This window comes from Euphorbia lathyris, chromosome 7 (assembly GCF_963576675.1).
Source record: "Euphorbia lathyris chromosome 7, ddEupLath1.1, whole genome shotgun sequence".
NCBI lineage: Eukaryota > Viridiplantae > Streptophyta > Magnoliopsida > Malpighiales > Euphorbiaceae > Euphorbia > Euphorbia lathyris.
In genome coordinates, this window is record NC_088916.1 from 85,997,548 (window position 1) to 86,024,250 (window position 26,703).

The 26,703-nt window shown below is 33.3% G+C and overlaps 1 protein-coding gene across 7 annotated transcripts; it reads left to right on the forward strand.

The window, feature by feature from the left end:
- Window positions 1–1,772: 1,772 nt before the first annotated feature.
- LOC136234766 (uncharacterized) lies at window positions 1,773–18,021 on the forward strand. Of its 7 annotated transcripts, XR_010691467.1 has the most exons (8): window positions 8,780–9,372; window positions 9,561–9,656; window positions 9,798–9,842; window positions 9,957–10,032; window positions 10,228–10,438; window positions 10,601–10,696; window positions 11,166–11,235; window positions 17,932–18,021. XR_010691467.1 is itself a non-coding variant. In XM_066024235.1 (5 exons), the coding sequence occupies exons 2-4, from the start codon at window positions 3,928–3,930 to the stop codon at window positions 6,264–6,266; spliced, it is 2,157 nt and encodes a 718-aa protein (XP_065880307.1). In that variant the 5' UTR covers window positions 1,773–2,104; window positions 3,098–3,927; the 3' UTR covers window positions 6,267–6,695; window positions 6,776–6,974. The 7 variants fall into 7 exon arrangements, 2 of the variants coding, with proteins under 2 accessions (XP_065880307.1, XP_065880309.1); XR_010691468.1 differs by lacking the exons at window positions 8,780–9,372; window positions 17,932–18,021 and adding an exon at window positions 1,773–2,104 and having other exon boundaries at window positions 11,166–11,414; XR_010691469.1 differs by lacking the exons at window positions 8,780–9,372; window positions 17,932–18,021 and adding an exon at window positions 7,407–8,070 and having other exon boundaries at window positions 11,166–11,414.
- The last annotated feature ends 8,682 nt before the right edge of the window (window positions 18,022–26,703 follow it).

Below are 26,703 nucleotides of genomic sequence, written 5' to 3' on the forward strand. Positions count from 1 at the left end.
TTATTACTTAAACGACTTAACCAGAGTCAACTCGTCTAAACAGTACGAAATCAATTGAATTTCATTACTTCAACGACTTAATCGGGTCAACTCGTCTAAACTGTTCCAATTTAATTGAATTTCATTATTAAACGATTTAACCAGATCAACTCATCTAAACGGTAAGAAATTAAGTCAATTTCATTACTTAAGCAACTTAGCCAGGTCAACCCGACCCGTCTATAAATCACGAGTGTAATTAAGTTTAATTACTTCACCGACTTAACCAGGACAACTCGTCTAAAATGTACGAATTTAATTGAAATTTTAGTACTTAAATGACTTAACCAGGTCAACTCGTCTAAACAGTACGAAATCAATTGAATTTCATTACTTCAACGACTTAATCGGGTCAACTCGTCTAAACTGTATGAATTTAATTGAATTTCATTATTAAACGACTTAACCAGGTCAACTCATCTAAACCGTAAGAAATTAAGTCAATTTCATTACTTAAGCAACTTAACCAGGTTAACTCGTCTAAACCATAAGAAATTAAGTCAATTTCATTACTTAAGCAACTTAACCAGGCCAACTAGTCTATAAATCACGAGTTGAATTAAGTTTAATTACTTCAAAGATTTAATCAGGTCAACTCATCTAAACTGTATGAATTTAGTTGAATTTCATTATTAAATGACTTAACCAGGTCTACTCGTCTAAACCGTAAGAAATTAAGTCAATTTCATTACTTAAGCAACTTAGCCAGGTCAACCCGACTCGTCTATAAATCACAAGTGTAATTAAGTTTAATTACTTCACCGACTTAACCAGGTCAACTCATCTAAACTGTACGAATTTAATTGAATTTTATTACTTAAACGACTTAACCAGAGTCAACTCGTCTAAACAGTACGAAATCAATTGAATTTCATTACTTCAACGACTTAATCGGGTCAACTCGTCTAAACTGTTCCAATTTAATTGAATTTCATTATTAAACGATTTAACCAGATCAACTCATCTAAACGGTAAGAAATTAAGTCAATTTCATTACTTAAGCAACTTAACCAGGTCAACTCGTCTAAACCATAAGAAATTAAGTCAATTTCATTACTTAAGCAACTTAACCAGGCCAACTCGTCTATAAATCACGAGTTTAATTAAGTTCAATTACTTCAAAGATTTAATCAGGTCAACTCATCTAAACTGTATGAATTTAGTTGAGTAAGAAATTAAGTCAATTTCATTACTTAAGCAACTTAGCCAGGTCAACCCAACTCGTCTATAAATCACAAGTGTAATTAAGTTTAATTACTTCACCGACTTAACCAGGTCAACTCGTCTAAACTGTACGAATTTAATTGAATTTTATTACTTAAAGGACTTAACCAGGTCAACTCGTCTAAACAGTACGAAATCAATTGAATTTCATTACTTCAACGACTTAATCGGGTCAACTCGTCTAAACTGTATGAATTTAATTGAATTTCATTATTAAACGACTTAACCATGTCAACTCGTCTAAACCGTAAGAAATTAAGTCAAGTTCATTACTTAAACAACTTAACCAGGTCAACCCGTCTATAAATCATGAGTTTAATTAAATTTAATTACTTCACCGACTTAAACAACTTAACGAGATTTTGTCTATAAATTACGAACCGACTAATATTTAAGAAATATATTGGTACAATAATATTATTTCATTTGTTTAATATGTATTAATTAATTGTTAAATTTGTTTCAATTTTAACCTATTTGATATTTGCAGGAGCACCTTTGTTTTCCTTTTCTGTGGTGCCGCCACACATCTCATACTCAAGCTAATTAGACCTAACTTTCCATTCCAAAACTCGTTCTCCCTTCAATTAATACTGTGAAACTATAGCAACGCCAGAAAAACAGAATAACACCTTTGTTTTCCATTTCTGTGGTGCCGCCACATCTCATACTCGAGCTATTTAGGCTTAATTTTCCATCCCAAAACTCTGTTCTCCCTTCAATATTGTGAAACTATACCAACACCAGAAAAACTTCAATTTAATTGCTCGGTGGATCCACAATCTGTGAAGAGGATATTCCAGCGGTATTTGACAATCTTCCAACTCTTGTTGAAATTCAGGTTAGTTAATTTTCTTTTCAATAAATTGAACTTTAAATTTGGGGATTATCAATTCAGGACTGTGGGAAACGATTTCAACATTGTGTGAAACCATTTCAACATAATCGGAAATTCATTACTGCGTGAAACGATTTCAACAAGGGGAAATTCAATTCCAACTGCCCAATACTTTATCTGTGGGTTACAATAATTAATTGGGTTAATTTCAAATATAACCCCAGTGGCCAAATTAAATCAAATATATATTTTTAGCATGTATGCATTATGTAGCTGAAAGTGTTAATCTATATTTTTTAGTTTTTCAATTTTTTGATATACCAAAACTTCTCATGTCTAAGCTAGTTAGAAAAAATTTGGCCAAAAATTGATATTGGTATGGGGTTATCCACCTGTATACGAAATGTAATTCATTAGATATAGGACTCAACCATAATTAAAACACTAAAATTAGAACGTGACAGAATATGAAACATATATCTGATAATTAAACAGAGTCTTTTGGTAACAGGAAAGCAATAAAACGACATATAGGAAATGGCAAGTGAAATTTATGAACTTCCATTACATAGTTCTTCTCATGGAGACTTGACTAAAAAATAATAAGAGAATTGACCTGCAACCTTAAAATAAGCTAAGATAGTAGTTGTAGTTATGTCTGCTGTGGATTTGTGTTATCTGCATATGTTTTCAATTCATGTTTTCAGATTCCGCAGTGTATAAATTGCTACAAATTTCAATTTGGTTATTAGTTTTCAAAATGTGTTATGTACTGTAATATGTTTTTGTATAATCATGGAGTGTAATTGTTATTCTACCAATATACTACCATCTTATAATATATACATGCAATTGTTATAAATGATAAATGTTTTTTTGATGTTCAATTTTTGGTCATAATTTCACAACATTAGTTGGGATGCTTTTCAATTATATATCTGTTTTAATTATTTTTACTTTTCGTAGTTTTCACTGATATGGTTTGTTAGTGAACAGACCAAGTTATGGCTATTGAAAAGGATTGGATGAGAATTGATAATAGAAGAGATCCAAAGTACATTAAAGGGGTTGAAAATTTCTTGAACTATGCCTTTAAGAATGACTCAGAACAAGACATGATTCGTTGTCCTTGCATGAAGTGTAGAAATGTTGATAACCAAAACGAATCAAATGTTAAATATCACTTGTTAAGACATGGTATTATGAAATCTTATACTATTTGGTATTTTCACGGAGAGTCTTCAGATGAAGAAATTAGCATCAATGATGATCTATCAGACAGTGATGATCTCTTAGATGATGATATGGCCAGACTTGTCAATGACATCTATGGTGGTGATACTGAGTCCACTGGTAATGATCAGTTTGAAAATGATGCGACACCTGAGGAACCTAAAGGGGAGGCTGCTATGTTTTACCGCTTATTAAAAGAAGCCAATGAAAAGTTACATGCCAACTGTGACCTATCAATACTGGCTACTATTGTGAAATTACTTCACATGAAGAGTTTTAATAGATGGACTAATAGATAATTTGATGATTTGTTAAGTTTATTACGAGATGTTATCCCAAATGGAAAGCAGAATTTGCCAGAGACATATAGCGGTGCAAAGAAATATATTGGTGCTTTGGGCCTTCATTATGAAAAATATGATGTTTGTGAGAATCTTTGCACACTATATTGGGGGCCATTTTCAGATGCAACATCATCCCCAGTTTGCGGAACATCTAGATGGAAGTTTGTTGATAGACCACACAATAAAAAAAAGATTCCACACAAAGTGTTGCGGTATTTTCCTTTAAAACCAAGGTTACAAAGGTTGTTCATGTCCAGCGAGATGGCATTAAACATGCGGTGGCATAAGGAGAAGAGGGTTGATGATGGTATTTTGAGACACCCTGCTGATAGTATTGCATGGAAGTCATTCGATCAACAACATGAATTGTTTGCAACTGATGCTCGTAATGTTAGAATGGGTTTGGCAACTGACGGATTTCAACCATTTGGAAACATGAGCTCTCAACACAGCATTTGGCCGGTAATTCTTATACCTTATAATTTTCCTCCTTGGTTGTGCATGAAACAATCCAACTTGAAAATGTCGATGATTATTCCTGGTGAGCATAGTCCAGGAATGGGTATAGATGTTTTTTTGCAACCACTAATAGCAGAACTAAAAGAGTTATTGGATGTTGGCGTGGAGACATATGATGCACACAGTAAACAAAATTTTGTATTGCGTGCATCTATCATTTTGACTATCAATGATTTCCCTGCATATGCAGACTTATCAGGTTGGTCTACGAAAGGTTATAAGGCTTGCCCTGTTTTCCATAAGCACACTAGTTCTCAATACCTTGCTAGTTCAAAGAAAATATGTTACATGGATCACAGGCGATTTTTGCCTCCTAATCATAAATGGCGTAAGGACATTAGGTCTTTTAATGGTTTAAGAGAGACCAGACCAAGGCCAACACCTTTATCAGGCGACAATGTGTTGATGGAACTTGAAACTTTTACTCAGTTACCTTTTAATAGAAGCATTAAAAAGAAATATGATGCTTCAAATAGTTTCCAAAATTGGAGAAAGAATAGTATATTTTTTGAGTTGCCTTACTGGAAGACTTTACTTATTCGCCATAATTTGGATGTGATGCATATCGAGAAGAATGTGTGTGATAATGTGTTGGGAACTTTGATGAACATTGAAGGGAAAACCAAAGATACTCTAAAGAGCCGATATGATTTGGTTAATATGGGTATAAGACATGAGCTTCACCCGGTTTTGATGGGAAATAAAGTACGTGTTCCGATGGCCCGATATGTTCTTTCTGACAAGGATAAGGAAGCTCTATGTAAAATGTTGGTTGATTTAAAGACACCGGATGGTTATTTGTCGAAGATATCTAGGTGTGTTAATGTGAAGGATCGTAAGATATCTGGAATGAAAAGGCATGACTGTCATGTTTTCCTGCAGCAACTCCTACCTATTGCCATTCGAGGGTTCCTACCCAAAGATGTTGTTGAGCCCCTTATTGAACTAAGTGCATTATTTCGTGATATATGCAATAAGTGTTTGGATATTCCCGAATTAGATCGCCTTGAGGAACAAATCCCTTTGATTTTATGTAAGTTGGAGACAATATTTCCACCTGCTTTTTTTGATGTGATGGTGCATTTAGTTGTTCACTTAGCATATGAGGCAAAGATAGCGGGACCTGTGCAGTATAGGTGGATGTATTTTGTTGAGAGAGATTTGCATACAAAGAAACTGAATGTTCGGAATAAGGCAAAACCGGAGGGATCAATTGCTGAAGCATATATTGCCTATGAGTGTTTGACTTTTTGCTCAAGATATTTGGTAGGAATTGAAACAATATTCAGTCAGCGTCCTAGAAATGACGATAAGATGCATGAAAATAATTCGGATGCAACATTGGCAATATTTAGGAAAGCTGGACGACCATTGGGTAAAGGTGATGTACACTTGCTTACTGATGATCTTTGGTATAAGGTGCACCTTTATATCCTAAACAACTGTGAAGAAGTTTGGCCGTATGCCGAGTAAGTCAACTATTTGTTCTTTGAGTACATGACTATTATAATAGGTTTTATTCTCAATATATTTATTTACAACTACTATTTTATTAGGAAATATAAGAGTTCATTGTCATATACAAATCTCAGAGAGCTAAGGAATCGTTATAATTCAGAATTTCCAAATTGGTTCTATGAACATGTATGTGAGTATAAACATAATTACATTTCGCTGTATAATACAAGTTTAAATTAATCTGATTATTACTAAATGACATATACATTACTAATATGTAGGTGTCTGAATTAAATGAAATTGGTGTTGTTTCTAAGGATCTATTTCACTTAGCTTGTGGTCCATACACACGTTACAAGCATTACAGTGGTCACATTGTGAATGGCTTTCGCTTTCATACTCTAAATCGTCAAATGAATCGGAAGAGTCAAAATTCTGGTATCTTATCGAAGGGTGACGATAATTCTACTGATAAAGAATATTATGGGCTTCTAAGTGATGTTTGGGAGATCCAGTACTCAGGGAGTAACTGTATATATTTATTTAAATGTGAATGGTTTGATGTGCGCAATAAAGGGAATGGATATACAGTTGACATACTTGATTACTAGTGTCAAAGCCAATGGTCGATTAAAGACAGATGAACCATTTATTTTAGCCAGTCAAGCCCAACAAGTCTTTTATGTTCGTGATCCAAAAAAACCACACTGGCTTACGGTGATGAGGTATCATCCACGTGATATTTATAAATTGCCTATACAAGAGGATATTCTTGAAATTGATGGGGATGATGAGGTTTTCCAAGATGATGAGATAGTTGTTGATGGTCATGCAACAAGACCATTAGATGATGATGATGCCATGACGGATGTGAATGTTCTTGGATTTGCAGAAGTGATTATAGAAATGGCTAATGGATTAGAAGAGACGAGTGTACCTGATATTGAGGACGATGATGTTGATAATGATGTACACAACCTAAGTGATGATGGCGATATTAACGAAACAAATGAGTACGAAGATGATTCCGACAACTAAAGGTAATATAAATTTGGTACTATTTGAAGTTAAGGAAAATAGATTGATCAACTATATTAATGTAATGTTGTTTATTTTGTAGGTCATATATGAAGATGAATCTAGTTGTACTTGTAAATGATTACAAGACTTTCTACAATGTGCAAGACCAATGTGCTGTTTTTCATTTTTAAATTCAGTTTGTTCATTTTAGGATATTATACAACTTAACAAAGTATTTTTATATTTAATGCAATATGTTTTAAAAAACAAAGAATTGAACTTCATTTCTAGATTATTAATCAAATTTCATTACTTGTTGACATTATATTATGCATGTATTTGTAACTTAAATGCTAAAAGTTGTTTATCATTCGAAAGCATTGATCTCAGATAATGCATCGGGAATTCAATGTCGAGGGGGTGTGCAAACTTAACAAATATGGAAGGTTACTTCAACTCTAAACCATTAGAAGTGGGAATTGTTAAAAAACTTGTTGGAATCTCAGTTTTTTATTGGATTAGTAAAGTTTTTATCGGTAAGATATAGAATCTTGTAAATGGAGATAAGAAGTGTACTCCACATGTATTGATTGATTGCTTTGTGTTATTTTTCTATTTGTTTGACTTGTGCTTCTTACAATTTCTTTCAATGCATTTATTTGATTAAGAATGATAAATATGTTGTATCTTTATTATCATGTGGTTCTTAAAATTTCTCTGGAGCAATTTGATTGATTTAGAATGAAATATATGATTGCTTTATATATATGTTTTACTTGGAACTATTTTTCTTCTTGACTGTTGTGTGGTTCTTCTATCATTTGTGTGATCGGAATTTGATTATAGAACCAACTGTTATTTCTCTCTGGTAATTGGTTAATGTTTATGAGATATTATATGTATATCTTATTCTTCCCCTTACGATTTGTCTATCGTTCTTTGCTCTTTAAGGTATATCAGCATGGTCTTTTACCCTAGAAAATTGAATATTTGCATGAAATTAATAACCATAGACAAAAGAATACATCAAGTTAGTCTAGCATATTTTGATCCATGTACTTCTGAATCACCATGTAAATATCTTAGTTGATGCCTCTATAGGATTGTGTGTAACTAGCGGTTAAGGACTATTAGTTTTCTGCTTGCAATTTTTCAATTGATTCATTTTTTTTTTTTTTTTGCATAAGTGTTCTGCATAAGTGGTCAATTGCTAGCTCAAAAGGATGTTAGGCTTAAATTCTTAATGGATGTAGCCATAGTTGTCTTATCTCCTATCAGGCTCTCCTTATAGACGGTTGATTCTCATTTAATTTCTGGGGTGGAGAGGTGGATTTTAGAGGCGTCCTGCACCGTGATGGCTCAGTTCTTATGTCTGTTTCCTTGGATCAGTTAAAGGTAGGATCAACCTTTTTCTTATACAGTTGTTTTAAATAAAAAAAATTGGGGCTTGCACTATGAAAGGTAACTTTCGTTTTAAAGCATTTGAAGTTTTTGAAACACTTAAGAAGCCAAATTTCTCAGAAACTTGTAGAAAAGTACTTCCCAAAGAAGTAATGTGTTTTCAGAATTGGATCAATGCTAATCACATGTTTAGTAAATCCATAATACTTTCTTGATCATCTGTTACAAGCTTTTCGAATTAAAGATCTATTTTTTCCCGCATATTCTTGACTTGCATATAATATTCATACATTCTCATAAATTTATAACATTATATCCTTATATTTTTTTTGTTACTGACATGTTTCTATATGTTTCTATTTCCATATAACAAAAGTAGTAAAATTTATCTTTTTTCATCGTTTTGAGCGACACTACTTGAGTGCATCAGCTCAAATGTGGGCTAGTACGCATCATGATGCCCTCAAACACAAAATGACTATCTTAGTTCTGTTCTATCTGAATGTCAAGAGAAACTCTGAACATGTTACCTTTTTGCTTTTCCATAGGATCTATTTGATCGATTTGAAGCTGTAAAACATGTTTGGGCTCCGTATTACACTTTCCATAAGGTTAAATTCTGGTTTCAAAAGCTTCAAAAGAGAATTTGTTTCTGTTGTGTTTAAAGTTTTAACCTTTCTCATTTCTTAATTTGGCAGATTGGATCAATATATCTTTGTTGATAATGTTCAAGCTTTAAAAATGATGAAATTGATGGTTGATTACTTTTACAACCGTGTTCAGAATGTTGTAACCAAGCACACTATAGAAAGACATTTTCTTTCACTTAGTTAATAAATTGGCGGGATGAATGGTGTTATTTGTAAGTTATTCAACATAACAATAAGTGATCTAATCAACATAGTTCCCCTAGCTCTTGTTTTATACCTTTTTATAGCAGCTCGTGTGAGTGGTTGGTCTTCATATCGAATCAATTATTGGGTTAATGTCTAATGAGTCGAACCACAATCCAACCCAGAAAATTTCTTGTCAACACAATCGGGTTTCAGTCAGTTTCATGATCGTGAATCACATGTAATTTGACTACCTCATCCGAGTATAATTTTTACAAGTTTCATTGAGTTTGCATTTTCCCATTGGCAAGATTGAGTCATGTGATAATCTTACATGTAAAATTATCTTGTTTCATGATCTTCATCGTCTGATAAGAGCCACTCTATGCACGGAGATCCAAATCATTTGATATTGCCTTACCTTTTTGACAAGCCATGCTTCCTTGGTTTGCTTGCAGTTCAGGTAATTAATTTGGTTTGCTTGCAGTCGTAAAATTGTGTTATGTTGTCTATATGATCCATGTCATTATGTATTATATAAATGCAACGAAAATAATAATAGTGTCATGTCAATTGGGTTGTCTCTATAAATCATGTTATCCTATCAGAAATTAAAGTAATATTTCTAATTTGTGCTTGATATTTGCTCAGGCTGATGACATATCGGGTTTCCATGCCAATACACATATTCTAGTTATGATGGGGTCACGGATGCTATATGAAATCACTGGTGATTCACTTTATAAGGTATATAGTTTATGTCAATTATGGATCATCTAGCAGGAACTGTGTAATTTCTTGTATTTTTATGATAATTAATGTGTTTTTTTTTCAATCGAAATATCATATGCCAAGAAATAGGGACATGTTTTTTAACATTGTTAACAGTTCTCACAGCTATGATACTGGAGGGATGTCAGCGCACAAGTTCTGGTATTTTTCAATAATCTCATTAGAACATTTATATGGTTTTAATTATTATTTTACAAAATTCTGTTTGTGCCTTTTCTATGTTGTTTTGACTTATTTGCTTTGACGTGTGAATAGGTCAGACACGAAACATTGAGCTGACACATTATCAACAGAGAATGAAGAATCATGCATAACTTATAATATGCTCAAGGTATGATCCCTCTACTTTCTGTTCATGAATGGTGCCAAATAAATTAAGGTTACTTAGATTGTGTTTTGTTCGGATTTTCAGAAAGACTTAACCTAGACAGTGGTTTATCATTGAATACTGATATGAATATTGATCTCTCTGTATTCACATTACAATTTTGATAGCATAAAGCTTGAAACAATTTTGAATATGCAGGTCTCTCATCACCTATTTCCATGGACTAAAGAAACGACATGTGTATACTATTACGAGCGAGCCCTCACAAATGGTGTATTAGGCATTCAAAGAGGAAGTGAATCTGGAAATATGATTTACATGCTTCCACTAAACCCCGAAAGTTCCAAGGCTACAAGTTACTATAGATGGGGAACACCATTGGACTCTTTCTGATGTTGCTAAGGAACAGGTAATTTAATACTTGTGCTGTTATTTATTTCTGCAAGATGAATCATACTGAACTATTTCTCACGAGAAGTGTACATGCACATTGCGTTCATTTCCAAGCATGCATTGTTTGTTCTACTTAATTGTCATCTTGTTAATTGAAAATTGGTTGTTTCCTTTCAAGATATGTTTGGAACCATGAAGGCACAGAATGGGTACCAACACTTGTTATCCTCAGGCTAAACCGTACTGCACTTTGTGTGCAATGGAGTCCAAAAAGGTACTGTTATGTAATTAAGATTTTTCTTTTGCCTTCTCAAACTGCACAACATTATATTATAAACTAATATTTCCATCTGTAACTAGTCAACAATGTCTCTTAAATCATAGTGATCTAATCACATCAATATTTGATGTCGCTCAGTTGGGCACAAAGCTCTTTTTTTTTTTGTTTTTAAGATCTAGTTGTGTAATTGCGTATTTATTAGGAGATAATATTGATATGTCATCTATATTTTCGTTGAGTATGTTCAATTAATTAAGTGACTGATATTGTTGATTCTCTTTTTAATTGTTTTCTTTAAGAACGCCATGGTGATATTTTGTGTTCATTATAAATGTTAATACTAGCTTATGCATTATTGCTTAAAGTATAATTTTATTGGAATTTATGGATTTCTTCTTGACATCTTAACAAAGTAATCTACTTACAAGCATAATACTTATTTATTTTTTCAAAATATTCCCAGAGAATAAATTTGCTGTTGGAAGTGGGGCTAAAACTGCTTGTATATGCTACTATGAACAAGACAACAACTGGTAAGTACAATATAGCTTGCTACTTCCTTAGCTTATGGGTTTTATGTTTTGACCATTTGATCATATTTTGCTTCAATTCTTCTGGGAAAGAGATTCTGTGCAATAGCCTGTATTTCTCTGTCTAATTTCAAGGTTGAATTATTAACTTAATCTAGTTTGTCTAGATTGGAAAGCGAATTGGCTATTATGATTTGAATATGAGTTGTAGGTTAAACAATTCTTTTGTGGTTTTATCTATAAGCATTATTTCTAAACATACTCTAGTTTTCTTTATGACACACAGTTTCAGTGCTTCTTCTGGTCTCCTCGGTATTTCTTTATGAACATACTCTAGTATTTCTTTTATGTTTTGACCATTTGATCGTATTTTGCTTCAATTCTTATGGGAAAGAGATTCTGTGCAATAGCCTGTATTTCTATCATGTCTAATTTCAAGGCTGAGTTATTAACTTAATCTAGTTTGTCTAGATTGGCATGCGAACCGGCTATTATGATTCGGATAGGAGTTGTAGGTTAAACAATTCTTTTGCGGTTTTATCTATAAGCATTATGAATTGTTCTTAGTTACAAAATCTTAGAGTCCGTGTCTGTTTTATGATCAATTTTATGTGAACTTATAGAAAGAAATTTTATGTCCAAGAAGAAATTTTTTTTATTAATTATATACAGTTTAGGCCATACGAATAGGGACAAATGTCATCTCCTATTCATGGGGATGACAATTGTCCTTTTAATTGGAGACTAAAAAATGTCCCTTAAGAATAAGGACATAAGTCGTCTCCTATTCATAGGGACGACAATCGTCCCTTTAATTCGAGACAGAATAACGTCCTTTAAGAATAGGGACAAAAGTCGTCTCATTTGTATAGGGACGACAACTGTCCCTTTGTTAGGAGACAAAAAATGTCCCTTAAGAATAGGGACAGAAGTCATCTCTTTTGCATAGGGACGACAAATGTCCTTCTTTTTGGAGACAAAAAATGGTCTCTTAAGAATAGAGACAAAAGTTGTCTCTTATGCATAAGGACGACAGATGTCCCTTTTTCGGAGACAAAAAAATCGTCTTTTAAGAATAAGGACAAAAATCATCTCCTTTACATAGGGACGACAATCGTCCTTCAAAACAGGGACGACAATCGTCATTCAAAACAGGGACGACAATCGTCCTTCGAAATAGGGACGATATTTTCCTCCTTTGTTTGGGACGACAATCGTCTCACAAAATAGGGACGACATCATCCTTTTCGTCCCCTATAGAATCGGGTACACTCGCATAGGGGACAGAACATAGGGACAAAAAAAATTGTCCCCAAAAGTATAAGGGACAATTTTTCTTATTTTTGGGGACAAATTTAACCGTCCTCAAAAGTCATTTTTTTGTAGTGTAATGGCATATTACACTTGTCATGCATAAAAATATGAGGGCATAGTAAGCATGCAAGATTTAATGCAAGATTTGTGTCTATGATTTTATCTTTCACAATTTATTAGATTTATCATAATAACATATATGATATTCATAGCACTTTATAAGGGTGGAGAATCTCAAATTTCTTTAATTAAAAATGGAAGAAGAAAGGAGAAGAAACTTATCTTGTTTATCATAAAATTCCAGATTTAATGTAGAAAACTCTTTCCCACCAATCTATAGAGAAGCCTATCTTTGGATAGATTTGTTTGTACTAATTGAGCCAAGGTTTGAGATTGAGATTTTTGTTCCGTTGACTCCGTTGTTTTGTTCTTTGTGAAACTCTATACAATCAAGATTTTGTGATCTTCTGTTTGCTAGAGATCCACGTTCACCGCACCAATTGATAACTTGGGAAAGAATCCTTGATCGGAGCACTTCCATGTGAGGCGCCGTTGGGATCGGCCGGGGACACTCCGATGCCAAAGTCAGTAATATTTCTGAGAATAAACTGTAAGCACAAAAGTAGAGGATCAGTAAGTGTACCTCAATAGCTTGGGATGCAAGCTATTTATACTCATGTAGATGTAACTCTTGGTAACTAGAAAGTCTTCATTAATGCCTCATTAATGGCTACTGATCTTATTCAAGTATGACCGTTAGCTCATTAATGGGTTATTAGCTGCTTTTATTGGGAATCGGCTTTGCCGTTCCTTAGGCGTATCGAGGTTTGACGGGGGATCTTCCAAGGCGTTTGACCCGTTGAGGCGTGTTGAGGAATCCATAGATCCGTCGGTGGATCCTTATCCATAAGAGTATTGATGGCGGATTCTTCATTCTTTGTCTAATTATCCTTTTTCCCCATGTATGATATTTGGATGTTATGGAGACATAGATGAACAGTCATGTCATTACTCATCTTTAATTGCTATCAATTCTCCATTAATCCAGCATTTATCCTTGAAACCCTCAAAGTTGGAGTATTCGAACAATCAAGTCTTTATTCCCCTTTAATGGCTATTAATTGTCATTTAATTGTATTTATTCCCATTCATGGATGGTAATAAAGGCGCCTTTTGGTATTCTTAGATCCGTCAAGGCGTATATACGCTCTCTTTGAGAATAATGGCGGGCCTCCACTACTCGCTCTCATCGGGCGTATCTTGTTATGGCGTGTCTTGTCATGGTCCACGTGGCGTGGTATAATGCTAGAGACTCCTTCATTTTCCTCATTATTTGCATATTCACCCCTGCATTAATCCTACATTAATCATGCATAAATATCTCTTTTAGAAGGAATAATGGTTTGCCATTATTTCTATTAATTTTTCCTTATTCCTTATTCAAGAATAATTTGGGTTGTTATCATTAATTAATTACTAATTTTCCAGGTATAAATAGTAGTGATATTCTGTGCACAATTCCTTTGATTAATTTTCTTCTTCTACATATACTAGTAAATCAGTAGTGCTATTTTGGGTTGCAAAACACCATGGAAAACAACTCCAATCTCTTTGATTCGCTCTATATCATTTAATTGCTTGGTTCAAGAGAGTAATAACCCTAAATATCATATTCAACATTCTCCCTATAAAGATGATATTGAAGAAGTGAATTGAAGAGAAGCTGAATTTCACTTCTTCAATATCATCTTCATAGGGAGAATGTTGAATATGATATTTACAGTTATTACTCTCTTGAACCCAATACTTAAGAAGAGGAAGCAAGGGAATTATGCAAACAATTAGAGAAATAACACTACTATTTATACTTGTAAAATTAGCAATTAATTAACAACAGATGAACCTTGATTACTATTTCTTCCAGTGTGAATAGATTTTAAAAATCAATAGTAATAATCAAGTCACGGTCAATAGTCAATAGTAAATTTATTAGATTTCCTTATTTAGCTTTTTACATCTTATATTATATAAATACATATAGTTAATCAGTAATAAAAAATAATAAATTAAATAAGTTTACTATTTAAATATGAAACAAATAAGTAAAACATAATTTAAAATAGAAAAAAGTTAAAAGACTCGTAGGTTAAGATTTGGTACAATATGTTCTGTTCTAAGCAAAAAGTCAATGGTTCAATTCTAAAATCGTTTTCCTTCTAGACTAATGACAATTAATACAGGATTAATAATAATTAATGACAATTAATGGAGGATTGATGTCAATTAAGCTCAGTTAATGCAATGAAGCTATAAAAGAGAGTATATATACACCAACTAGGTCTACTACATGTAAAGTAACAACATTCTCATCTTTTCACGTGTCATTGTGTGATGATGTTGCTTAGAGACAAAGTTTTACATATAGGAAAATCCATTAATGTGTCATTCAATGAGAGATTTAAGTCATCCTTACTTTCATTTTATTTCCTCTTTTTTGTTTATTTCAAATAAATGTCAGTCAATATTAAGAAAAAAGAAATTCATGATGAAAAGAATAAGAGTATACGAAACCAAACATAGTTCACTAAATAGTGACTTCGAATGGTTACCTGTACCAAGGCCCCTCAGTGCTTTGGTTCACCACTCCATTTTCAAACACTTCATAAAACTAAATAAGTTGTCATAAGATCTGCATATAATCTCTTTTAATGTAAGAAAATGGATAAAATTATGTCTTTAATTCAATAAATTTGAAATAGTTTTGGATCATATAATAATAATAATAATAGATGAAACAATTTTGGCCTATATAAAAAATGATAAACCAAAACTCTTACCAAAACACATTCGGCCATCAAAAACCATGCAGGTGATATTGGCTTAACCATGTTTTTTATAGGCTCAACCATATAAGTTGCGAAGGCAGCTGAAGAAAAAGAAAGCATATTAGGACAGGAGTCCTAAATGTGTTTATATAGCCACACAAACAAGATGGCTTCACTATTCTGAAAAAAAAATAAGTTAATTTTAATTTCTTCAAAAAAAATAAGTTAATTTTAATTCAATTACATAGAATTGAAGGCTCAATATTTCTATTAAATGAAAGAATTTCAAAATAAGTATCAAATTTATTAATTAGGAAATAATTAATTTAATTTCAGATAGAGAACATTAGAAAGGAAATAGGAATTTTTTTAAAGTAATTAATTTAATTAAAGAGAGAGGAGAGAATATTTCAAAGGAAATAGGATTTTTCTAAATAATGTTTTAATTCGGAAATAATTAATTTCATTCAAGAGATTGGATAGAAAATTAGAAAGAAAATAAGTTATTACTAATGTATATAAAATTAGAAAGAAAATAAGTTATTACTAATCTTATTTTTTATGTTTTTGTTGCAATAAGTTATTACTTACTAAATTAGTTTCTTTTAAATATCTAATTCCATTAAAAATATGTTACTCATTTTTTTTTTTTTGGAATTATACTTTTATATTTTTGAAATAAGGACTTTACAATTTTCATACAACCACTGATCTGCGAAAAACGTATAATAACACTTAAAGTAACTCAACTCTACCACATCAAGTATATAGTTTTTATGAACGAGATCGATCCCACATGGACTAGTATTTGATAAGTTATTCTTACTTAAATTCTATATTATCTAACGAATTAATTAAATGAAATTGGTTTTTAAACTAATTAAAATAAATAACTTTAATAATAAAAATGCAAAAATCTTTAAACAATTGATTTATCTAGGAATGAGAGGAGAGCTAGGATTTTGGATCCCTTAACTATCTCATATAAACCATTGAGCAAACATGAATTTCAGATTATGCATGATTTTTTAAAATTTTATATCTTTCAGTTTTTTTTACATGGCTGTAAATCAAATGTACCTTTTACATAATATCCATATATATATAACTTAGTTTTTAATTTATTTATTGGTTTGAAAATATGTGATATGGTTTAGCAATAAGGTAAAAAATTTCCATTGATAAAATCTCTTAATTAAATATAAACAAAGCCTCAATTGAAAGAAATTAATTGAAATTGAAAACTTAATTTTTTTTTAATTGATTGTAATTTAAAACGTAAATTTTTTGTAATTGAAATTACGCTAATTAAAGTTGGAATCGCATACACTTAACGTGTTAAAAGATAAATGATCAATGGCTAAAATGTCTCCATTTAATTGTCTCGTCGAACCTTCTAAACATCAAGTAAGTCTAAGATATTTAATGTGTTACTAATTCAGTTACAAAAAAATATGTTAAAATGCTAAGGGTTAAGGTGCAAAAATACACCTGACGTTTTGGGTAAAAAGCAATTTTACCCATAATCCGTTTAAAATTGTGCAATTTTATCCTAATGTTGGAAGCCAAGAGCAATTCTACCCGTGACATTGATAAATTGGTCAATTTGACAAATAGTTCTTCAAACTATCTTCTCAGTCATTAATCTTGTCATCTACACTTCAGACGTGCGTCATTTTATCAGTAACAAATCAGAAACATATGATTGGATGTGAAAAACAATAAAAATATATAAAAAAATACATTGTCTTTTGTACGAATTGGATAAAAAAATTCAAAAAATTCACCGAATTTATAAATATTAATCTCTAATTCTATTATTAAATTATAAAAAACATGAAATCTTTTAGAATGAATTGATATGCAATTGGCGCAAAATAAGGAACAAAAATATATATGTTTTATAATAGTGTCTGAAATTTATCCAAATTATCAACGTTGGGGTAAATTTGCTATTGGCTACCAAAGGTTAGGGGTAAAATTGCATCATTTTAGACGTTAAGGGTAAAATTCACTATGCCATTTTCCCTTTCACATGACACACATTACATACATTTGTTTTCGTGTTGTCTGAATATGTTTTGTGACAGTATTTTAAATTTCCGTCATCTGAAAGCGTAATTAAAAACGTGCTCATTCACATGTGGCATTCCGATGACAGAATCCTATCATCCAAAGAAAATGCCCGTTTTTGTTAAATTTTACTTGCTCATCAGATGACACCTGCAATAAATGACTGTCATTATATGAGGAAAACAAAAAAAATGGCAAATGAAATTTCACTTACGCGGCCATATACCAAATTTAGGCGCTTGATGGTTTGACTGAAATTTCAGCTCATACATAAACTCTTTCTCTCATCCAAAATCCCATTTTAGGTTACGCAATCTTCATCCCTCTCATCTCTCTCTATCTCCATGGTTGATTCCTACATGCAATCAGTGAGTTCGAAACACCGTACGTAAAGATCTATTGATTTTCATTGTTCCTTACTCTATCTTTTCCTCATGTGATGCTGAAGGTGTTTTGATTCCTTTTTATTTGAACATAATATTTGCAGGGATAGTAAGAATGCTACATGGGGAAGGCTGACTGACGAAGAGATTGTCAATCAGCTCTTGCGTTTAGCATATGGGAAGATTTTGGCTTGTTATCTGAATGAGTATGTGTATGTGTGTGAAGCATGTTCGCTTGTTTATGCTTGATGTTCCATTTAGGAAACTAGAACTGATTGAGTATGTGTATGAAGCATGTTTATGTTTAATGTTCTGCTTAGGAAACTAGAACTCATTGAGTATATGTATGATGTTGTGGGTGATGCTGCTGAGATAGGTTTACAATGAACTCATTGAGTTAGATAGAACTGTTTAGGAAGCAAGAACTGATTATGTGTATCAATATTCATTGGGCACGTAGCTCATTAGGCATAGTCTAACAATATGAATGTTTATTGTGATATGGGAATACTCCTATAGTTATACTGCTAAAACTGATTGTGTATGTGTATGAAGCATGTTGCACTATGCCAAAAACCCCTTCAGATGATGGTTAAAAACCGTCATCCCGTAAGATATAAAACTGTCATGGGGCTCGCTGCAGTCTGTTGATGCTTCAGATGACGGTCACGTTCTGTCATCCGTAATAGCCTCACATGACAGCGATCAAATAGCGAGCTGTCATCTGACCACTACCTAATAACAACTGTCATGGAATATATGTTCTCATGATACCATTTTTAAATAATCTGTCAAAATATTAAGTTAAAATGGAGGTGTTATGTTAATGTTATGACAGTTTTTATTTTCTCGACTGTTATGATAACGTAGTTCACATGATATAATTTGTATTAAATTCTATTGTTGGAACATAATAAGTATGACGGTTTGTTTTCAGTTTTCTATCGTTAGATAGAAAGTAAGATGACATTTTCTTATAAGAATTTTGTCATTCTTTGTTGGTTTTCTTCCATCCCTTTGCTCCCTGCAACATAAAATACACAAGTTAATTGAGTGCTGATCTTCAAAGTAATAAAGATAGATGCTTAAAATATGGCCAGCAAAATAGTTGTCCTATTTCTTGTAATGGTATAGAATGTGAATTTACTCAAAGTAAAAGCTGAAACTGATATGTAATTTGAGAAGCAAGCATCATCCAAAATTAGGAAAAAAACTGACAGCAATTTCATAATGTGAAGAAGGAATAGATTTCATAAATAAAACGAACTATTACCAAGAAAAAAATGGAATCAAAATGATAAATAGGAGAAGGATGGGATGCAAAGAAGGTTGAAGGTCTAAAATAGAATTATTAAGAGGTTCAAGGGAGACATAGGGAAAAGAGGAAGTGGGAGGCGGATGGTGGAATATAAAATGAAGGTAAGTAGAAAGATAAGGTTTAGGTTTTTGAGGAAAAAGATATATAGAAAGAAGTTTGGAAGTTTCCTGAGAAGGGAGTTGGGTAAGGACCATTTAATTGGATGGGCTTTGAATGGAATTTAATCTTATTAATGATCTATGGTAAATAAATTTTTGACATTTTTTTTAGATTAATGGAAGGAACCATAGAAATATTTAATGGAAATTATCCCATCTTATATTTCAAAAAAAAAACCACCAAGAAATACAATGGTATTTACGCCATTTCTATTTGAAAAAATTATGGAAAAAAAATGAAAGATTCTTTTTTTTTCAAACTTATGGGTATCTGACGTGTTGGAACGGTTCAATTTATACGTCTATATTAAGGGGTTAAAAACCACTAATAAAACTTTAAAACGGACTAATTTATGTGACTACGTCATAGAAACATAAATTATACGTTACAAAGATAAAATAATAAAATTTTGAAACGGGACTAATTTATGTGCCTATGTCATAGAAACATAAATTAGACGTTACAAAGATAAAATAATAAAATTTTTAGACGGGACTAATTTATGTGCATATGCCATAGAAACATAAATTAGACATTACAAAGAAAAATAATAAAATTTTAAAACGGGACTAATTTATGTGCCTATGTCATAGAAACATAAATTAGATGTTACAAAAATATTGCAAATAAAAAAGGAATTAATTTACGTGCCTATGTTATAGAAAATCTAAGTTAGACGTTACCGAAATTAATAAAGTTATACTCTTACATTATAAGAATAGATACATAGAAAAGCGTCGATGAGAATCGAGATGAATCAAATAAACTTCACACAAAAAACACATCTTTTAGTACCAACATTTGCGCGGGGTAGGGTGATTAATCAAGTTTTTTACGCGGGGTAGGGTGATTAATCAAGTTTTTCTTCCCTACACGTAGCCGACAAACGAACCTAAAATCTCTATTCCGCAGACCCCCTTATCCATTAAAAATTCAACCATTTCCGGTGTCCAATCACTCCTTAATTCTGATTGATGGCGACTCTAAAAAATAGTTTTAATTAGACACAGTTTGTCGACCGTGGCCAAAGGGGGGCGTGGCAAATGCTTCTCGTCTTTAGCCACGGTTTATCGACCGTGGCCAAAGGGACATTAGAGTTGGTTTTTACGTATAACTGACTCTAATACCTTATGTTTTGGCCACGGTTGTTAAGAAAAACCGTGGCTAAAATGGGTCTTTAGCCACGGTATTTCGTAACAATCGACTTTAATTCTCTGATCATTACACTACAAAAAAAGAGGCTTTTAATGAGAAGAAAAATTATCATAAAAAGACCAGATATTCTCATGAAAGAGTTTTTAATGAGAATTACTACTCTTATGGCTCCCTTCATTATAGGAGTCCGTTACTAAAAGTAATTATGAGAATAAAATACCATCTCATTATGAGCATGTATAATGAGATTAGTTATCCTTATTAGTATTTTTAAAATGATAAAAAATATTCTCATTAAATTATTTATAATAATTAAAAATATTCTCATTAAATTATTTATAATAATTAAAAATCTTCTCATTAAATTATTTATAATGATTAAAGAACCCCTCATTAAAGATTTCATCATGATAAAAAAAAACATATTTACATTATATAATACCTGGAAAGCCATTTGGGCCCTTAAGATCCCTTACCGTATTAGGAGCTTCCTGTGACCGGGAGTTAAGGACAGGTTGCTTACTAACTCGGATAGGTACAGACGGCATTTGGTGGACTCTAAAGCCTGCAGTAGATGCATAGGTCATGACGAAACTTTGTGCCATGCTCTTAGAGACTGCTCTAAGAGTATAGAGGTGTGGAAAAAAATTCTCCCTTACCATGTCCTCTCTTCCTTTCTTGCCCACTCTGAGTATGACTGGTTCTGTGATGGTGTGAGTGGGAAATTACTGGCTTACATGGAGCATGGTGATATTTTCTTTGCTATCATCTGTCACCAAATTTGGAAGTGGAGGAACGAGGAGATTTTTGGGGATAAAACTGTTTTTATTCCTAACCTTGTTGAGTTCTTCTCCAAAAAACTCTCTATTATTATTGAGAGTTTCAAAGGGGATTCCCTTTCCAGTTCTACCCATAAGAGAGATGTCCACCTCATTGGATGGAGTAGGCCAAGAGATGGGGTGGTGAAGCTGAATACGGATGGCTCCTGCCTTAAAAATGGGAAGATTGCCGCTGGAGGTGTTATTAAAGATGCGGGGGGCGCATGGCTGTCTGGGTTCACCTAGAACCTGGGGGTGGGCTCTTCCTTTTCTGCGGAACTTTGGGGTATTCTTTCTGGTATCAAGCTTGCCAAGAGTTTGGGCATTAAGAGATTATCTGTGGAGTCTGATAACATGGAGGCCATCAAGATGATTTATGAGGATCATGCTATTTGTCTTAATAGTCGCAACCTTATCAAAGCTATTAAAAGGCTTTGCTCTTCCTTTGAGTTCCTAAAGTTTAGCCACATTTTCAGAGAGCAAAACCGGATTGCGGATCGATTGGCGGCGGCTGGTCATGAGGGGATGTTAGGCGTTTCTACCTTTTTGACCCTCCTATCTTTCTTTCTTCTTTTCTTTTAGAGGATAGAATTGAGGTTAGCTTTCCTAGGCTGATCCCATGTTAGGTGTTTGTTGTTTTGTTTTTCTTTTCCTGTTTCTACCAAAAAAAAAAAAAATTCTGCATATTAATTATAAGAATACAATTCAACAATAGATTACGCCACCGAATTACTTATGATGATTATGATGATTTCAACATTCAAAACTAATAACTGCTGGTATTATAATGGGAGAAGGATATGGAAATATTATCTTATGGGAATATGGAAAGCAATCAATAACTCATGTATAAATGTCTTGTAACTGTCAAGTATCAAATTGTTTAACAGTAAGAACAAGTATAAAAGGCAACTGGAAATGTAATTCAATAGTATTTAGTGCTCCAACTCAAACTAGAAAATCTATCCTTCTTACTTGACAGAAAAATAAAAGCGATGTTCAATAAAACCAAATTGTATTCATTAACGCTTAATATTGCCTGAGGACTTCTTGAGAGTTGGTCAATCAAGAAGTGCAAAACAAATAATGCATTATGTGCAGTCAACATCCTACCAAGTATAAGCTTCACGTGTTTACTGCAAAACAGAACAGAAGAATATGCATGGTTAATACTACTACTACTATATGTCTCACCTAACTAATTCTACTACAGCATGGTCCCCTCTTGTATTAGTTAGAAACCTAGACTTAACTATTTGCCTTTTGTGTAAACCTCAAAATTCAACCAAATCAGTTATGTTGCACAAAAAAAGTGAATCCGAAATGGAAAAAGAAACCAACACCATGAAATGTTATTTAAAATAACCTTTGAAACATAACCTCCAAAAGGAAACTGAAATAGAAACAAGTAAAATGCAGAAACTCTACTAAAAAAGAGTTTTCAAGTAACCTAGTTGTGCATCATTTATCTCATAACGAATGCAACACTTTGCACACATGCTGCTGCCCTTTTTTGAAATGAACATTGATAGAACTATATCAACAAAATATTTGCATGATGAAAAACTCCTAAACATATAGAATTACTTACTTCCCAAGAGCTTTATGGTGGAACGCAAGTCCCAAGTCAGCATCAAGCCCTGCATATCAATCCCAAAAGAAAATTTTCAGACTTCCAAAATCTCAAAACATGCAAAGCTAAAAGTTGAAATGTAGGAAGACAAATCCCAATAGAGAAATTTCCCTTTGGTCCTCCTTTCTGGAACTTAATATAGACTGGATCACAACTAGTAATCACTGACAATTCTTACCATGTAATAGCAGAACCATCAGAGATTTTTATGAAGTTTTCCTGCCAACAATTAGACAATGCTTACCATGAAAAAGCAGAACCACCAGAGAGTTTTATGAAGTTTTCCTGCACTCAACAGGGCAAAACCACTTAGGCGGACCGCCATCAGGTTTAATCATCTCCCTAGTTCCTGCAAGATAATTCTTCACTTTGTTGGTACTATAACCATCATCCCATCACTCTCAAATCTCAGAAAACGAGTACATCCAAAGCTCACACATGCACATCCTAAAATACCCATGAAAGTCAACAATAATTTACCCATGAATATGTATATTTTCTTTGATATCAATAAGACGAAACTTATATAATTGCATAATAAAATACAAATTTGATTTAGCTCCAAGTGCAATGGCTTGTCCAAAAGTAAAAATATCTCTACCAATTCAAAGAAAAATACTTGAACTTCCTATAGGAAAACTGGTATTCACTATTCATTATTCCAATCCCAATAGAAGGAAGAAGAAGCTGATCGACAGGAGTGAGGAGCTAGCCGCCTGACTCCTTCCACAGGCTTGCACTGGAATATGGCAGTGAAGCCTATGAGAATATGGTACTAGGAACATTCTCTTTCTTAACTGCTAGGCTTACACAAACTCCTGAACTTAAGGATTCTGGCATTTCAAAAAGAAGAAAGCTAACTCTAGGCTGGAGCCTTACAAAGACCTTTCCAATGGCGTTAAAAGGAAGCAGGAACTCAGGGGGGAATGTAACTGATGTTTGACTTACTAATACAAGAACAATACAATCACAATAACTGAGAGAAATATATTATATTATGGATTTACTTACCCCAAGAGAGGAGTACCTGATTGCCCCATCTCTTATTACTCTGTGATATTTCCACTTTACCATTAGTTTTGGTTTTACAGGTAACTACGCTAGACCTTAGTGTAAGCCTGGCTAGGGTATAGTGATGGTTACAGAGCTAGACGTTAGGGTCTAAGCCCTATAGTCACCCTCTGGTTCTTCTTCTGGTGTAAGAGGTTACATTAGTGATGGTTTTGGTCTAAGCCAAATAGTCTAGTTCTAGTGTAAGACGTTAGTTCTGGTTACGGAGCATTACATTAGTGTAAGGCCTATAAGTACAGGTCTGGGCTAGGGTATAGTTCTTCTCATAAAATCAATCCTTAGTGTAAGATGATTTTTAAGGGCACTCTTACACTTATTCTTTCTTGAAACAAATGAGAGCGAATCATAAATCTTTTAAACATGTTTAGTACTTAAAGCGCGTAATAAATTCGTGTACCCAGTAGAGAACAAGTAATCGTACCTCCTTCTTAACAAGTTTCAGGGGCTCTTCAAGCTATCTACGGATAGACTGAAATAAGTAGCATAAAAGCAAATACTTGTAATAAATACATTCCACGACAGTAATAGATACATATATAAAACAAAGTCATGTATCTGGTACTTACAAAAGCTGAGGCTAAAACCGCTATTGCACGACTGAGCTTACAAAGTCGCTCGTGCTTCTCCAATGTTTTTGTTCTACCCTGCTCGTTGGCTTCTATTGCTCTCGGGATATTCATCTCTTCCAAAGCCACATCCTTTCGGCTACCAATAGATTCCTTCATCTATTGCTTAATGCTTCATGTTAGAGTTATAATTAGGTTAGATTAGATTACCTGAAAAAAGGAGAGGAAACTTCAGAGCAGCAGAGATGGAATATCTGTTTATATATATATAGGAATTAAAAGTGATGAAATTATAATAAGGAACAAAAACAGGACCAATCAATCCTAATTCAACCTAAAATCTATTTAGTAAAACGCTAACCCATTTGTCTCGTGTTGAGTTTGTTTCGTGTTCGTGCATTAACACCCTTAATTCCCTAATGTAAAGTTAGTTAGGCAAGAGAGTGATCAATCCAATCCTAAGGTGAAAAACACAGTAAGCAAACAAGATGGAAACATCCAAGAAACCGTTACTGCTTTCTTCTATCAGGCTAAGAATATTTGTTGCCTTTGGATGCAAATAGGTCCCAAAACTCCATGCCTATTCTTCTAAGTCTTACACAGAACAGAATATGTCAACTAGGGATAAAAAAATAACGGCATCAAGTAGTAGTAAACCTGCTAAAAGCGACTAAATCTCTTAGCTATTTACAGGTGAAGTAGCTAAGAACTTCCATTCACACACCTCATGTTCCTACCAGACACTATTGCAGAAAAAGAAATTCAAAATGCACATCCAGTTAGATTTTGTGGGTGAAAACATTCTACAATAAAAAAGGAATTGAATTTGTTACAGATCATCATCAACTCATCAAGTTTGTCAAATATGTACATAGGCTCTGAAACATTAGTTAGAATTTCATACCAGAATGCATTATTGCATTGACAGCATCTGGCTCACCTGCAAAATCAAGTTTGAATTTCCCCGGCTTCAACAGATAACCATACATGGCAGCCTGGAGAAAACAAATGTAACTTTTCTATTGTAACACATCCAAAAGATTGATAAGAGAAACTTCATATTCTCTCTTTAATATCCTAATTCCATGTGTGATCCTTCTCTCATGCCCCCAATGAGTAAGATTCTGTTTACAGCCCGAAAATCTCCACTGGATGATCAAAAAGGGAATATGATCTTCAGAGGAACCATTGGGATTCAACTAGAACATGTAATTCCAAACACTTTTGAATTACTTAGTTATACGAGCATCCTCTGCATCAACAATGTCAACATCATCATCATCCTCGTCAATAAAATCAGAACCCATATCGCTACCTGATTCCGAGTTCAAATCATACTCCGCCTCCCCTTCTTGTTCATCTTTGTCATCATCAAAACCATTTTCCATATGCCCACTTCCAAATGGATCCATCTCATCATCTCTACTATCTCTCCTATAGGTTGCCAATTTTTTCAATGTGAACTTGAGACCACACACACCATCAGAAACAAAACAAGATTCAGAAAACTAAGACTTGAAAAAGCAATATTGTCAGGGGTAATTACCTCAAATCATAAGTCAACCTATGATTTTTTTACTGTAACAATCTCTAAAGATACTGAGTCCCCTGCTAAATGCTTCATTGAACTGATATGAAATAGGAAAAAGAGAAAACAGAACTTATTCAATTTGAGTAAATATCTAAAATTTCTGGGAGGCAACAATTTTACTAACTAATTGAACTGAAATGAAATAGTAAAAAGAGAAAACAGAAAAACCTCAGGGGAGTGATTGGGTGGAACCAATGAGTGAATAGGAGCTGAAAACCCCATTTGAGTCCTGCAACAGAAAACAACATGCTCATACAAGTAAATACTAAGAAAATAAACACATGGAGTTTAATTTCCTTGCACTTCATTCCTGAATAGCTCGAATTCAAGGCTTAATGAAATTAAGCTGGGCTAGAGGGGGAGGAGAGGAAGAGGGAATCCCCAAATAACTGACCTTGCATTAGGAGAGAGTCCTACCATCACGAGGGCGAAGAGAGAGTCCTACCATCACGAGGGGTCCGAAATACAAGAGATAGCAAGTCGGGAGGACGACCGGAGTTGACGGTTCCACAGGAGATGCGAACAAGTTTGAGTCTAGGGTTTAACATATCGTAGAGAGAGAGAA

Excerpts from the sequence above, each read along its gene's own strand:
- LOC136234766 (XM_066024235.1), top strand. The coding sequence starts at position 3,928 with ATGTCCAGCGAGATGGCATTAAACATGCGGTGGCATAAGGAGAAGAGG. Across the intron at positions 5,667-5,753 it reads GAAGTTTGGCCGTATGCCGA|GAAATATAAGAGTTCATTGT; the intron begins GTAAGTCAACTA and ends CTATTTTATTAG. Across the intron at positions 5,842-5,936 it reads CAAATTGGTTCTATGAACAT|GTGTCTGAATTAAATGAAAT; the intron begins GTATGTGAGTAT and ends ACTAATATGTAG.